General features: G+C 45.3%; 2 protein-coding genes across 5 annotated transcripts in view; one reads left to right on the top strand and one right to left on the bottom strand.

Moving 5' to 3' along the window:
* Positions 1 to 1,008: 1,008 nt before the first annotated feature.
* RPUSD4 (RNA pseudouridine synthase D4) lies at positions 1,009 to 9,415 on the bottom strand. The gene is made up of 7 exons (XM_046637605.1): positions 9,209 to 9,415; positions 8,668 to 8,833; positions 7,189 to 7,390; positions 3,813 to 3,906; positions 3,595 to 3,739; positions 2,128 to 2,225; positions 1,009 to 1,587 (listed from the first exon to the last, which is right to left on the bottom strand). The coding sequence occupies exons 1-7, from the start codon at positions 9,395 to 9,397 to the stop codon at positions 1,348 to 1,350; spliced, it is 1,134 nt and encodes a 377-aa protein (XP_046493561.1). The 5' UTR covers positions 9,398 to 9,415; the 3' UTR covers positions 1,009 to 1,347.
* A 93-nt stretch (positions 9,416 to 9,508) lies between these two features.
* Positions 9,509 to 13,928, top strand: part of FAM118B (family with sequence similarity 118 member B) — a 42,336-nt gene continuing 37,916 nt past the window's right edge. For 2 of the 4 annotated variants that reach the window (XM_046684593.1, XM_046684598.1), the window contains exon 1: positions 9,509 to 9,588. The gene's annotated coding sequence lies outside the window, so the exon portion shown is untranslated. Of the gene's footprint in view, positions 9,589 to 10,262; positions 10,348 to 13,928 lie in introns of those variants that run through there. The other 2 variants (XM_046684594.1, XM_046684595.1) reach the window with 2 other exon arrangements.

Here is a 13,928-nt window from a genome sequence, read left to right on the forward strand (position 1 = left end):
GTGGCGCAGCAGTTAAGTGTGCACGTTTCGCTTCGGTGGCCCGGGGTTTGCTGGTTTGGATCCCTGGTCAGACAGGGCACTACTTGTCAAGCCATGCTGTGGCAGGTATCTCACATATAAAGTAGAGGAAGATGGGCATGGATATTAGCTCAGGGCCAGTCTTCCTCAAAAAAAAACAACAAAAAAAACAACAAAAAGAAAACAAAAGAAACAAGCTGGGAGCTAGCTGGACAGCTGAGCAGGGAGGCCAGGAGAACGGCCATCCCTAGTGGTGTTCAGCATGGCCATCTCCTTCCTGAGACTCGGGAACAGGAGGCTTGCCTCCTAAGCTAAGCTTTAAAAAATGGGAGCAGCCTCATAACCACACACTCACAGGTAACTGAAGCACCACCCCCCTGCCCCCGCCGAGTCTAGAAAGGGCAGAGACTACATGCAGCCAAAACCAAGAACTGATCCAGAACTTCCAGATGGCACCTTCCCCCAAGTCTCTACTCCATTCTTTAGACACAGGTTACAAACAGCCTGCAGACGAAATGCAGCCTGCAAAGATGATCTGCACGGCTGCCTCAGTGTCTCTTTAAACTCTGATTTAGTTAGCAATGTAATGGGGGATTTCACACAAACATCCAGGTTTCCTGACTCTCGAAAATAAACTGGAAAACCTGTTCCCACAGAGCAACACCAAGCCGGAGGCCACAGCTGCCTTCTGTGGACAGAGTGAGTGCACCCCGCACAGCCTGTCCCCTGCCCACCTCACCTTTCACACCTGCTTTCCTTGCTTATCAGCACCCCCTCCCGGCTCCGTCACTAGTGCAGTCAGGCTCCCGTGCCGGAGCTGGGGAGGATCCCTGCACCCTACCAAGGGGCCTCTAAAACCCAGGACGACACGAGCGGAGCAGAAAGGTCTGCAATAGCTCCTGTGGCTCCATGCAGACAGCAGCTAACCACTTCCGGATTTCTCTCTACGTTAGAGAACCATCATGCTCTTTCCAGCCACAGGAGAGAACCTTCCTGATAGATCAAGCTTTATTGTCAGATGGAAACAGTTCCTGATCACAGATCCTGTGCTTTAGTTCTCCTTTTCCAATTACTGACCCAGTCTACCTGGTCCTGGGCTCTCCTCCATCTCGGCAAGGGGGCCCCAAGGCAGGAAGACTTCCGCAGGCTCTTCCAGTGTGGGGCCAAAGTATCAGTAAACAGACTTTAGTTTCCAATAAAAGGAGAAGCAGCTGGGTTTCTTCAACTTATCATACCTGGCTGGCTCTTCTGGAGTCTGTCTCAAGTGAGAAGTTACCAGAATCCATTAAACAAAGAGAAAAATTTACAGGCCAAACAGCCCAACGGTCTTTACTGTGCTCCCAGATGTCCAGCATCATCGTTCCCATTTGGATCCTGACTTGGAATCTCTAAGCCCAGACGGTTCAGGGAACGTACAAAGTAGCGAGGAAGCCTGCAGACCAAGTTGAGCTCCTCCTTCCTGGAGCCCAGGGCAGGCAGGATCAGCTGGCGGGCGTGCAGGTGAAGGGGGATGTGGCGAGCCTTGGACTGCTGTAGCCCCAGCTTCTTCAGGGTGCCAACAGACAGCTTCTATACAAAGACAAGACAGCCTCCTGAGTGCAAGGCCAACGGTTCACCCTTGAGCAAAGACAGGGTCAGAAGACTTCCACTTAGCAGCACTAACCCCTGGGAGACGTAGTAATGGAGAGACTGCTGTGGGGCACTTCTTGGAAGGGTTCAGAACCCTGGTAAGGGAAAAACCACAACACCGGGGAAGCTCTTAGTGGCTGATTCTCTGGCCTCCCAAGAGAACGGGCTGTAACATCAAAATACAAAAGTTTCCACCATTGCTCTTTAGCAGTAGCATGAAAGGCTGCTTTGAGCCTTCAGGAAGTCTCCTCGCCCTGCCCACAGCCTCCTAACAAAATCTGGGACTAAAGAAATGAAGCAGAAAGGTCTGCTAATAGATCATGCAGCTCCCAGAGGACAGCAGCTAACCACTTCTGAACCTCTCTATAAGTTAGAGAACTAGCATAGCACCATGTCTGAAGACGATCCTCAGGGTTTCAACCAGGGGAAAGAGTCAGTTCCCCCCTTATTCTGCTGCATATTGGGTCAAACCAGTATTACCTGGGGGGCCAGCCTATTCCAGTCCGAGTACTTGTGGTCACCAAGGATTGGGCAATCCAACCCAAATGACAGGTGAACTCGAAGCTGATGTTTTATCCCTTTGAAAAAATCAGAAAACTTATGAATAGCTACAGAAACAATACCACTGGCGGCCTCTGGTTCTAATCATACTACATCAAAGCACAGTATAGCTGGCAAAGCCCCAACTACCAGAAGGATAGAGAATAACAGAACAAATGATAAGCTACTAGAAAGTAAACATCATCAGTACTGGGAAGCCTCTAAGCCCCCTCCCACTCATGACTCTCCTTCCACCACAGACAGCCAGCAGCAGCAGCTTGGTGTGCACCATTGCCAAGCTTTTTGTTTTTAAATAATTTTGTTATATAACACTTAACACTATTGCTTTGCACATTTATTTGCTTATTTATTTTTGCTGAAGAAGATTCGCCCTGAGCTAACATCTGTTGCCAATCTTCCTCTTTTTGTATGTGAGCCAACGCCACAGAATGGCCACTGACAGGTGAGTGGTGTAGGTCCACGCCCAGAAACCAAACCCAGGCTGCTGAGGCACAGTGTGCCAAACTTCACCACTAGGCCACCGGGGCTGGCCCTGCACATTTATTTTTTATTGTAGCAAAATATACATAACATAAAATTTACCATTTTAACTATTTTTAAGTGTACAGCTCAGTGGCATTAAGTACATTCAGATTGTTGTGCAACCATCCACCTCCAGAACTTTTTCTTCACCCCAAACTGAAACTCTGTCCCCATTAAACACTAACTCCCCATGTCCTTCTCCCTCCAGCTCCTGGTAACCACTATTCTACTTTCTGTCTCTATGAATTTGACTATTCTAGGAAGATTACATAAACAGAATCATACAATATTTGTCCTGTTGTGTCTAGCTTATTTCATTTAGCATAATGTCCTCAAGGTTCAACCACGTTGTAGCATGTATCAGAATTACCTTCTTTTAATGCTGAATAATACAATAAATTGTATGGATATACCACATTTTGTTTATCCATTTATCTGTCAACGAACATTTGGGTTGTTTTCACCTTTCGGCTGTTGTGAATGCTGCTGCTATGAACACTGGTGTACAAGTCTCTTTTCCAATCCCTGCTTTCAATTCTTTTGGGTATTTACCCAAGAGTAGAACAGCTGAATCATACGGTTATTCTATGCTTAATTTTTTGAGAAACCACTTTGCAAATTTCTAAATAAATGTAAGCAAACTGTTTATATCCTTCTGCTACCTAGTGTTTTAACAGTCATCCCTAGTGGAGTTCCGAGCCCCAGATCAGCACCAGAAGCACACTCTCGAACAAGTCAGCTGCAACCCCAGCATCCCCACCACAAGAGCTGCTCAGTAGAGGGGCAGAGCCCAGCAAAAGACCCTGGACAAAGCTGAGCAGCACTGGGGTTTTGCCATCCCACTGCAGAATGGTGGCACCTCACCAGTAACAGGCTGGAGCTCCAGGAGGGCGGAGGAGAGAGTGTTGCTCAGCACCTGGTACTGAGTCACAGCCACATGTGCGTTGCGGTTCATCCGTACTCTCACCATTTTCCCACTGTCCATGCGGTAGCTCGGGGACAGCGTCATCTGAAGCCAAAGAAATCAAGATGTGATTTCAAAGGAAGAGGAGAAAACCCACCCCAGGAGGTGGCTCACTCACCTTGTGGTGGTGCTGCTGGCCCTGCACCTCCTTCTCAATGATGGGGATGTCCACGACTCCTGCTGAGGGCACCGGGATGCGCACAGTGATGGCCCTAGGCGACACATAGACCCCTGCTTCAGCCACAGAGATGAGTGAGGCGCTCCTCGAATTTGGCTACTCACAGGTTTTAACACTGGAGCTTCTGCACTACTGTGGTCAGTTCTTAAGACCAGAGGGTCTTGAATGATCTCTTGGTATAGTGCTTAGCCTGAGCGCTTGATACTATTCTTATAAATATAACCTTTTTACTACTAAGTGCTATATGCTAATGGTAGAATATTTGGGGAAAAAAATAGACAAACAAAATAATTTTATTAATAACATGGTCTTTAATTCCGGCCTTTAAAAATGAGTATGTATAGGGGCCAGCCTGGTGGCATAGCAGTTAAGTTCACATACTCTGCTTCCGTGGCCCAGGGTTTGCGGTTTCAGATCCCGGGTGCAGACCTACACACTGCTTGTCAAGACATGCTGTGGTGGCATCCCACATACAAAATAGAGGAAGACTGGCATAGATGTTAGCTCAGGGACAATCTTCCTCACCAAAAAAAAAAAAGAGTAAAAGAGTATGTATAGTTTAAAATAAAATTAGGGTAATAAGGTTTTACATCCTATTTTTCTGATTTAAATAACAAAAGATGGTAAGTTCTAATTGCATAGGAAATGAATGAATAAATAAATAAATGAACTGAGTGAAGAATTCACAGGACCAATCCTGCCCGATTTGCCAAGTAGATAAAACAGGGAGTAACTGTGCTCAAAGGAGTCACAGGGCCCAGAACCACAACTTGGGAACTCAGTCCAAATCACTTTTGTTGGAGGTGTCCCTTCATCACCTCAGACAGGGAGAAGGCTGTTTAATCTGTCCTCACGTTTATGCCTCTTCCAGGATAGTCATGGAGGAGTCCTCCTGGGTACCTGGTGGCCTGCCACAGAATCACTGAACAAGGGACCCACGGCCACACAGATGTAACATCTCATACCCTGGACACCCCACTTCAGGTTGGCAGCAGTTTGTGCAGCTATCTGATATATTCTATGAAACTTAAACTGAGCCGTAACTACTAGATCACTCTTCCTAATGAAATACCACAACTGCTCAAAAATGTTCAGTCAGTACATGTTTACTGAATGTAAACCGGCACTGATTTAGGCAGGTATCAGCTCCATACAGACAAACAAGACAAAAATCCCTGCTCTCAAGGAATTCGAAGTCTAGTAAGAAGACTCTCACAAATGACTGCAATGTAACAAGGTGCTCTCACGGCAAGTCAGCAAACGCTCCTCGGCTGCCTGCTGTGTTCTATTTCTACCTTCCACGTCCTGTGCCTGGTGTTCAAGACCATCGTTCACGAGGTTCCGGCCTACCTCTCCAGCATTATCTGCCCCCAACCCCACTCCCAACTGGACTGTATGCCCTACTCTTTCATATGTGCCATTCTCACAACCTAGAACAATTTCTCCATCTCGTCTACCAGATCTTACTCGTTCATCAAGACCCAGTTAACTGATTTCAACTCCTCCATGAAGCCTGATCCTGAGAATGGCTACCAATTCTGAACTTTCATGAACAATTTTCACAAATAACATAACACCTCTTATAGACTTACATTTCATACTTGTATACATAATCGTCTTGATTTTTCTATCTTTCAGCCTTCACTATGAGCCAGGCACTCTGTTAAACACTTTACATGCACTGTCTCACTTAACTCTCTCATCAACTCCATTATTCCCATCTTCCTGAAGAAAAAGCTCAGAGAAGTTTACTAACTTGCCTAAGGTCCCACACTGGTAAATGACACAGCTGAGAGTTGGACGCCAATCTTTTTGAGCTCTTAGCTACTGTGCTACACTTCCCCCATTATCTGTAATCATTTATTACAGTGGTTCTTAAACCTGATTCTCCATCAGAGTCACTTGTGGAGCTTTAAAAAAAATACAGATGCTCAATCCCCACTCCCACTAGACTTATGAATCAGAACCTCTGTGGGTGGGTCTCAAGCATATAGATTTTTTAAAGGCTCCCAAAATAAAGTAGCTGCAAAATCTGTAGTACAAAAAGGACTAACAATCAAAATATAAAAAGAATACTCACAAATCCAACAGAAAGCAATAAACAACCTAATATAAAATGGGCAAAAGAAATAAACAGTCTGTTCACAGAAAGGGAAACTCAAACAGCTAATAAACACGAAAAGACAGTCAATATCACTAGTACACAGGGAAATAGAAAATAAAATATTTTTTTACCCATCAGGGTGGCAAACCTTTGCAACTGCATTGATCTGGCATAAGGGGAGGTGGACACTCACCACTGCTAGTGGGAGTAAAAACTGACATAACCATTTTGGAGAGCAATCAGGTAGTAACTATTCAAATTTTAAATGTCTGTACCCTTCATCCCAGCAATTCCACTTCTAGGAATCTGTCTTAAAGATATACTCACATATTCTTTTCAATAGGCTCTGAAAAATGGGAAATTACCTAAACATGAATCAGTAAGGAAATTATGACACAGCCATACAGTGGAATACTATAGAGCCATTAAAAAGGAGATAGCTCTAAATGCACAAGACAAAATGTTCTCCAAGGTATACTGCCCAAGTGAGAAAAGCAAGAGCAAAGCAGGGCAAAATATGCTGCCATATGATACTATGCTGCTACAGGCCCAGGGTAACTCTGGAAGTTTACACAAGACAGTAGTAATAGTGATGGCCTCTGGGGAAGGAAACTGAGTAGATGGAGGACAGGCATTTTTGCTCATGTATCTTTCTTGTATTAAAAAAACTGAGGTAAACCTATATGCACTAACATGGAAAGATTGCCAAGACATAGAGTTAAGTGGGAAAACAAAGTACAACATACATTGTGCAACATGATATATATACACTTATGTATGTGTCCGTGTAGATATACACACATATACACACATACTGTATGTACTAGACACGGTATAAATACATTGAGTAAGGACCAGAGGAATAAAAACCAAACTACCGCAAGGGAAGGGACTAGAATGACAGAGCGGGTGGATTCTCGAGTAGTTTTCTGCTTTATCTTTGTTGTTTGACTGTTTTACCACAGGAATGAAATCATGTTTTATTTGTATAATTAATTTTCAATAATTTTTATGCACAGCCATAATTAGGAGCCAGTATTCTGTGAGACTCTAATATTCTAAGCACCAAATCTGTTTCCTATGCTTTTCATCTGCCCACAGGTCTTCGGACAGTGCCTTCTATTAAAGGAGTTCCTGCCGTATGAATGGATGGATAGATGAAAGGGATGTCTTCATTTATACCACCTCCGCCACCATCAATGGGCTTCATACCAGTACTTCTTTGCCACCTGACGGGTTCTAAACAACTCTTGGACTTGGTGTGCCACTTCCTTCTCCCAAGCCAACACCATTACGCCTGTAGTTTCCTTGTCTAGCCGGTGGCACAGATGAAGGGGATCTGCCTTGTGGCCATGAAGTATCTTTGCCAGGATGGGCAGTACATCACTGATGCAGAGCTGGACCCCAGGGCCACCTAAGGAGGGAAAAGCCAGAAGTCTGAGTCACCAGGAAAGGATCCCACCAAAGGACTCTACTTGGGGAAAAAGCCCTTACTGGATTAACTGACAATGCTTTCTAGATCCTTATTACCGAAGTGTGGTCCAGGGACTAGCAACATCGCTATGCTCAGGGAGCTTGCTAGAAAGGACTCTCAGGCCCCAGATGCAGACTATTAAACCAAAATCTGCATTTTAACAAGATGCCCAAGTGACTCGTATGCATATTAAAGTTTAAGAAGCTTGAGAAGTGCTGTCCTAGAGCATGCAGCTTTTTCCTCATATATATTTTTTTAATCTACTTATATACTCACACTAAAATCAGCAATTAAAATGAGGAGGTCTGATATTTCACTAAATAAACAAAGGTTTGAGAATTTGCCAAGTAAACCCTAGAGAAATGCAAGACCGTGAGGTCCTCCTGAGGCCTTAGAGAAGAGCTACGAGGATGGGCTTCGCGGTGAGGCGGTCCTGGGTTCTACTCTATGTACTCTCCTAACTAGCCACTGACCTCAGGCAGATTACTTAATCTTTCCCACTTTCAGTTGTGTCATCTATAAAATGTAAATATGTGGCCAATAATTATCTCATGGGGAATGGGAAAGCAAGACATTATTGTGAGGATCAAAAGAGAAAGAAACCCACAAAGCGCTCGGCCATGTCTGATTTAATTCCCTGCCTTTATGCACAACCTTCTCCATATGTCCCTAAAAGGCACTCTTCTTCTAGCTAAAATATGCCTTTTCCCTCAGCAAAACCCTTTCCACAAATGCATCTTTTTCTATCAGTCTTTCCTGACTCACTCCAGCTGTCTGACAACTACACTCAACATTTGTTCAAAAACATTCACGTGTCCATTAAATTCTTGGCACTCCGGGGTTTTGTTAGGTATACTCCAACACACATACACACACCATCCCCAAATATAGTTTCTTTATATGTTATTTCCTCTTTCCCAGTTTTGATGGAAAATAACCCGAAGACAAGAACCACACAGCCTTTGAACTTCTCTATAGCAGTCCCTGTGGAGGTCTGCACACAGTGCATTCCACAAATCAGTGCCAAGTGCAAACGTCTGGAAGGTGGGACTGTCTTATTTCTCTCTCTGTCTCCAGTAGTGCCTTATATAGGACAGTACTCCACAAATTTTAATTATTTTGAACGCAAGGCTTCCGAAAGCCCAAAGGTAACTGTCAGTCGCCCCAGCTGCAACAGAGAGCAGCAGCAGGCCCTCCCTCTCCCAAGCGGTCCTTACCATGCACAGGGAGACCGTAGGGCTTATTGATGACCAGAAGGTCCTTGTCCTGGTGGATAATCCCTCGACTCAGCGCCTTAGCAAGCACGTTGGGGTGGACCCGCTGCAGCTGCTGTGTGAACCGCACTAGTTCTTGCACTCTCCGCTGAACAGGGTTTGTGGGCACCTACGAGGAGAGAGCAGCGACGGGAAATGCCTGGTGGGAAAAACCTTGATTAAGTCTGGATGAGAATTTGGGTAGGGAATGCCCGGATCTTTGCACGAGGCTCGCGCCTTCCCCGAGGAATGTGAGAGCAGGGGTGCCCGTCCGTCTTACCTGTATCCACGTGGTGCTCAGGACGAGCGTGGCAAGAGCCAAAGACCCGGCCCATAGGAACACACCGTACCCTACCGACCTCTCCTCTCCGCTGTCTCCCCATCGTCCCACCACAAGTCCTCGACAGTTACTTGGTATCTATCAGAGGACCCTCCTACCTCACTCCCCGCCTGGGAGACCAGTGAGCGCACTGCCTCTTGGGAGTTGTGGTCCTTCCGGACTCACCGGCTCCTTCTTCGTCTTTTGTTCCTGTTTCTGGGTTCGGAGCCTCTCCGCTAATCGCTGGGCATCCAAGGGCCTAGAGGCAGCAGCGGCGGAACAAAACGGCTTTGGGCTGAGAGTGAAGAGACTCCCAAAACGCCACCCGGTACGCCGGACCCAGAGGCCCGCAGCACTGCAGGCGGGCGCCGCCATCTTGCCAGGAAGGGAGGAGCGAGCCAAGACCACGTGCAGAAGAATGATAGAGGGAGGAGGAAGTGGGCGGGGTCTGTCGGTCACGTGGGCTGGGCGGGGCCTGGGCCGAGTCACGTGGGGTCGGTGCGCGCTAAGTGCGGCTGCGCAGGCCGGTATCTGCAGCTGGAGCGGTGGTGTTTGGAGGGGACGCGGTGAGTGCGTTGGGAAGCCGGGCTGGGGCTGGGCAATGTCAGTCTCTCAACGTTTAACGTCTTCGCGTCGCCAAGATTTGCGTTCTCAGAGAGCACTGCCCTGGGAAACCGTTTCTCCCTTTGGGAGACGGTCCTACTCAAAAACACCTCCCCGCCCCCGCGCCCCCCGTGGAAGCGATGCCCCGTAAACGTTAGCCCGGAGCCTTCTTGGACGCCTACCTCGTCCCTATTGGCAACCGCATCCCCGGTGTTCAGCCAGTCCCCTCAGGGATGCGTCGTGGCCCCTCTCATTTCCCTGTCGCTCGACCTTCGGAGATGCTCGGATCTCTCTAGTCTCTCCACCTCTCACCTCCGGGCTCCCAGCCGCTTTGTTTCACGTTGTAACCTGTTCTTCTTTCCCAGGGATGATGAGGAGCCCTCCTGTTATTCAGGGGCCCCAGCTCGTATTTCCCACCTAGGAAACACCTTGAATTTCTCTGTCCTTCCTCAAGAAGTCATTTCTTGAAGTCTTCTCTTCCCCTACCCTTTCCCCTACTTCCGAAGGAAAGACAAAGTACAGAGCACAGACGAAGTACCTTCCCCTTTCTGTTTCCTTCATTTTTCCCCTCCATAGTTTGAACTGCCCCAAACCTGCTCTCCCTATCTTACCCTCTTCCCCTGTCTTAAGGTGCAGTGTTGAAACTCTCATGCCCAAACTGCAAGCGATTCCCTCTCGTTTCGCTAAGGGGTGACTGGGAAGACGAACATCTGCTTGAGATGGTAATGTTAAAAATACCGTGGGACGTACCTGCCATTTGTTAAGAAGAAAGCTAGTGCCGAGTTCTGAAAGGGTGTTCAGAAAAGTAATGTATTTGTGCTGACATAGAGGAAACAATTTTTTAAGACCGCTTAGAATGACGGCTGCCTGAGGAGTTCGAGTAGGTAGTGGAATTAGCTTTGCATCCTACCCCTCCAAAAGGAATTGGCAGAAGGAGCCATATTGGGCATGTAATAAGGTTGAGCAGGTAAGGGGAGCCTAGCTTGTAGAAGACTTCAAGTTGAAGAAGAGTTTGAACTACGTGTGATGAGTAGTAAAGAGTCTTTGAAGCTTCTTGAGCAGGAGAGAGACTCTTTGAAAGTGGAATTCTGGAAATGAATCTGGCAGTTGAATGCAGGACAGATTGAACAGGAGAGGGCTTTGATAGCAGGGGAATCAGCTAGGATGCTTCAATCTAGGCGGCCAGTAATGAGGCTATGCTTTATTCAGTGGTCTTTTTTCCCTTCCTGTACTGTCCGTTGAGTTTGAATTGATTTCGAGTTGTACAGGTCAAGATGTACCATTGGCAGCTGCTATGAACTGTGAGTCCGTTAAGGACTTATTCATTTTTTTGTCCCCATATCTGGCACAGAGTAAACTCACATTCATTAGATGGCTGAAGTGCATCATAGACATGTGTTAGAACGTGTCTGAACTTTTGAATTGGAAGAGTGCAGGTAAGAGTAAATGTATTTGTAGAGTGGGAAAGAAGGCTTGTGTGTGTTTCTGTAATAAGACAGGTGTTTGGGATATAGCTGCAAAAAATTCCAAGGAAAGTTGGGAAACAGATCTCCTTTTGTTTTTTTCCCCTGCAAATTCACAGGTAAGACATAGATCTATAAAAGTTGAGAAATTCCACCCTAAAATAATTCTTACCTTTTACTGATAGGCTCCAGATGCAGGTTGTAATTTCACTAATTAACCAGTTGCACATCACTTGTTCCTTAGGCACATGCAGACTCCTTTAACAAAGACTGAAATTTGGGCATCAGGACTTAAATTCTTATCGTTACATTAATTACAAACATGTTTTGTAGTACTTTTATGGTTTTGTGTAGGGGCTGGGAAAACCTGTTGCTATATTAACCTGTCCTTAATTGCATTCAAGAAATGACACCTGTTCTTGCAGAATTGGCCTTCTGTGGCAGGAAACAAAATGAAGAACCAACTCACATGTCATTGCTAGTGACACAGACCTTGTGTTCTTGGATTTCAGGTTAACCCAAGGCACACACTGTAGTGCCTGAGAATAAAAACCCTGGTCACTTTTTTCTGAAGAAGGAACTTTAGTACCTTCTTGTCGAAACTTTGTAAGAGCAATTTGAAGAATTCAAAGTTTTTGTTTGCTTGGTGTCACGGTACAGCTTTAGTTAATATGGGTACAGAACTTACAGCTTCCTTGATGCTTCTCCTCTGAGATGAGGCACTTGGTGATTTAAAGTAAAGTTGCTCTCTGAGTGTACAAGAATTTATGCAAATATGATGACTGTCTTTTGCGTTTTAATGCTACGTTGCCTTCTTCCCCTTCCTCCTTCGATTGATCCTATTTTAGGCAGTTCATTTTTCCACTTCTGCACCAATCTCACATTCTCTTTTTAGTTGGGGGCTCGTCTTATCTCGACTGTTTTCTCAGTACAAGGAAGGAGGTTCTGTTATTGGTGTCTAGTGGTGTCTTCATTCTTATAGAGTACAGACATGGCTTATTTCATTCACATAGATTTTGGTATATGAGAAAATGTGCCCCCCCCAAATTACTATATAAAGAACTTGATAATTCTATTTTAAGGAAGGATATTTCCTGATCTATGCAAGAACAAAGCCTCCTTTTTATTTCACAGATATACATGAGGACTCACTAATAAAGGAACTTGTGTTTAAATATCACCAATTTAAGGTTAATTGGTGGCACAAGGTACATTCTGGCTTCTTCAACAGTGGTTTGCTAGTTGCAGATTAACCAGAGACTCAGTGCCCTGAAGAGCAGGAAGTGCCTGGCTATTATTTTACGGTTTGAGACAGATTCAAAGGAGCAGTTAGCGGGAGCGCCCTGGAGGCCTCCTGGACAGTGCCCTTCGGAGCCAGCACATCTGGGGACTAGTCCCAGTTCAGCCGCGCCCTTGTGAACTTGAGCAAGTAATTTGGCTTTAGTTTTTTGTCTTTTCAAAGAAGATCCTTACAACTCTAAGCTTCTATTCTGTAAAGATTTTCCACTGACACTTGACACCTTGGTACTTCTCTTTCTTAAGGAGTGGAATTTATCTCAGACTTATCTTGAATACATTTAGCATTGGCATGGAGAACCAGGATTCTGCTCTTGTCCCCAGAATTTAACCTTATGTCACTGAGCTAACATTTATATTTGGAAGTTACTTCTTGAATGGTGCTGAATATACCCTAAGATTTCCTAAGTGGGGCATGGCAGAGAGTGCAGATAGAAAAAAATATTAGAAATCAGTGGTACAGACCTATATCATGGGTGTGAATGCTTTTTTCCATACCAGCATTTTAAAGAGATTCTGTTGTACTGATGCCGATCGTTATACTTTATTCAGCTTCTGGGTCATGGTCAAGGCAGGTCTAGCTTAAACCAGTACTTCCCAAACTTTTTTCATATCGTGGCACATGCGGAAATACTTATTTCATGGGGGAAAACTGGGGGCGGCTCACCAAAGACACCTGGCCCGGAAGCTGTGGCTGTCCCTAGGGTTCACCTGACCATACCACAGGCTGAGGACATCCCTATCCGGTGGCCCGTAAGACTCTGAGGAAGGTCAGATTACACATTCAAGGTCTTTGATCCAAACTCGGCCTAACTATCAACAGGACGTGTATTATTATTTTTGTTAAATCTATCTCTAATTTGTTTCTCCCTTATGTGCCTTTATACTCTTGGTTAGTTTATATTTAAAGATCATACTTGTCCTTACAAAGTGGCATTTCTAAAAGTGGGTGAAAAGTAGTTAACTGATAAAGAGATGGGAAATGCTTTCCTCATAATGTTTTTTTTTTTTTAAAGATTTTATTTTTCCTTTTTCTGCCAAAGCCCCCCGGTACATAGTTGTGTATTTTTAGTTGTGGGTCCTTCTAGTTATGGCATATGGGACACCACCTCAACATGGCCTGATGAGCAGTGCCATGTCTGCAACCAGGACTTGAACCGGCGAAACCTGGGCCACCGCAGTGGTGTGTGCGAACTTAACCACTCGGCCACGGGGCCGGCCCCTCTCATAATGTTTTGACCGCAGTAGATTATGGGCAGTCTTGCTCTGCCTGTTTAGAGAAGATAGAGAATTTCTTTAAATAGCTTATTCTATGGTTTCTGTCATAAAAGTAATACAGAAAATGTGAAAAATACAAAAAAGTAGAGTGGGAAAAAGTCATTCACAGTTGTTTCCCAAATACTGTTTATATCCTGGTTTTCCTCAGTCTTTTTTGTCATGCATTTTTCTTAATTGTAAATTTCAGACATTTACAGCGGTAGAGAAAATAATGAACCCGTGTACCCCTCAGCCAGCTTCTGCTGCCAGCTAGCACAGCGCAGTCC

The sequence above is a fragment of the Equus quagga genome, chromosome 14 (assembly GCF_021613505.1).
Source record: "Equus quagga isolate Etosha38 chromosome 14, UCLA_HA_Equagga_1.0, whole genome shotgun sequence".
Taxonomy (NCBI): domain Eukaryota; kingdom Metazoa; phylum Chordata; class Mammalia; order Perissodactyla; family Equidae; genus Equus; species Equus quagga.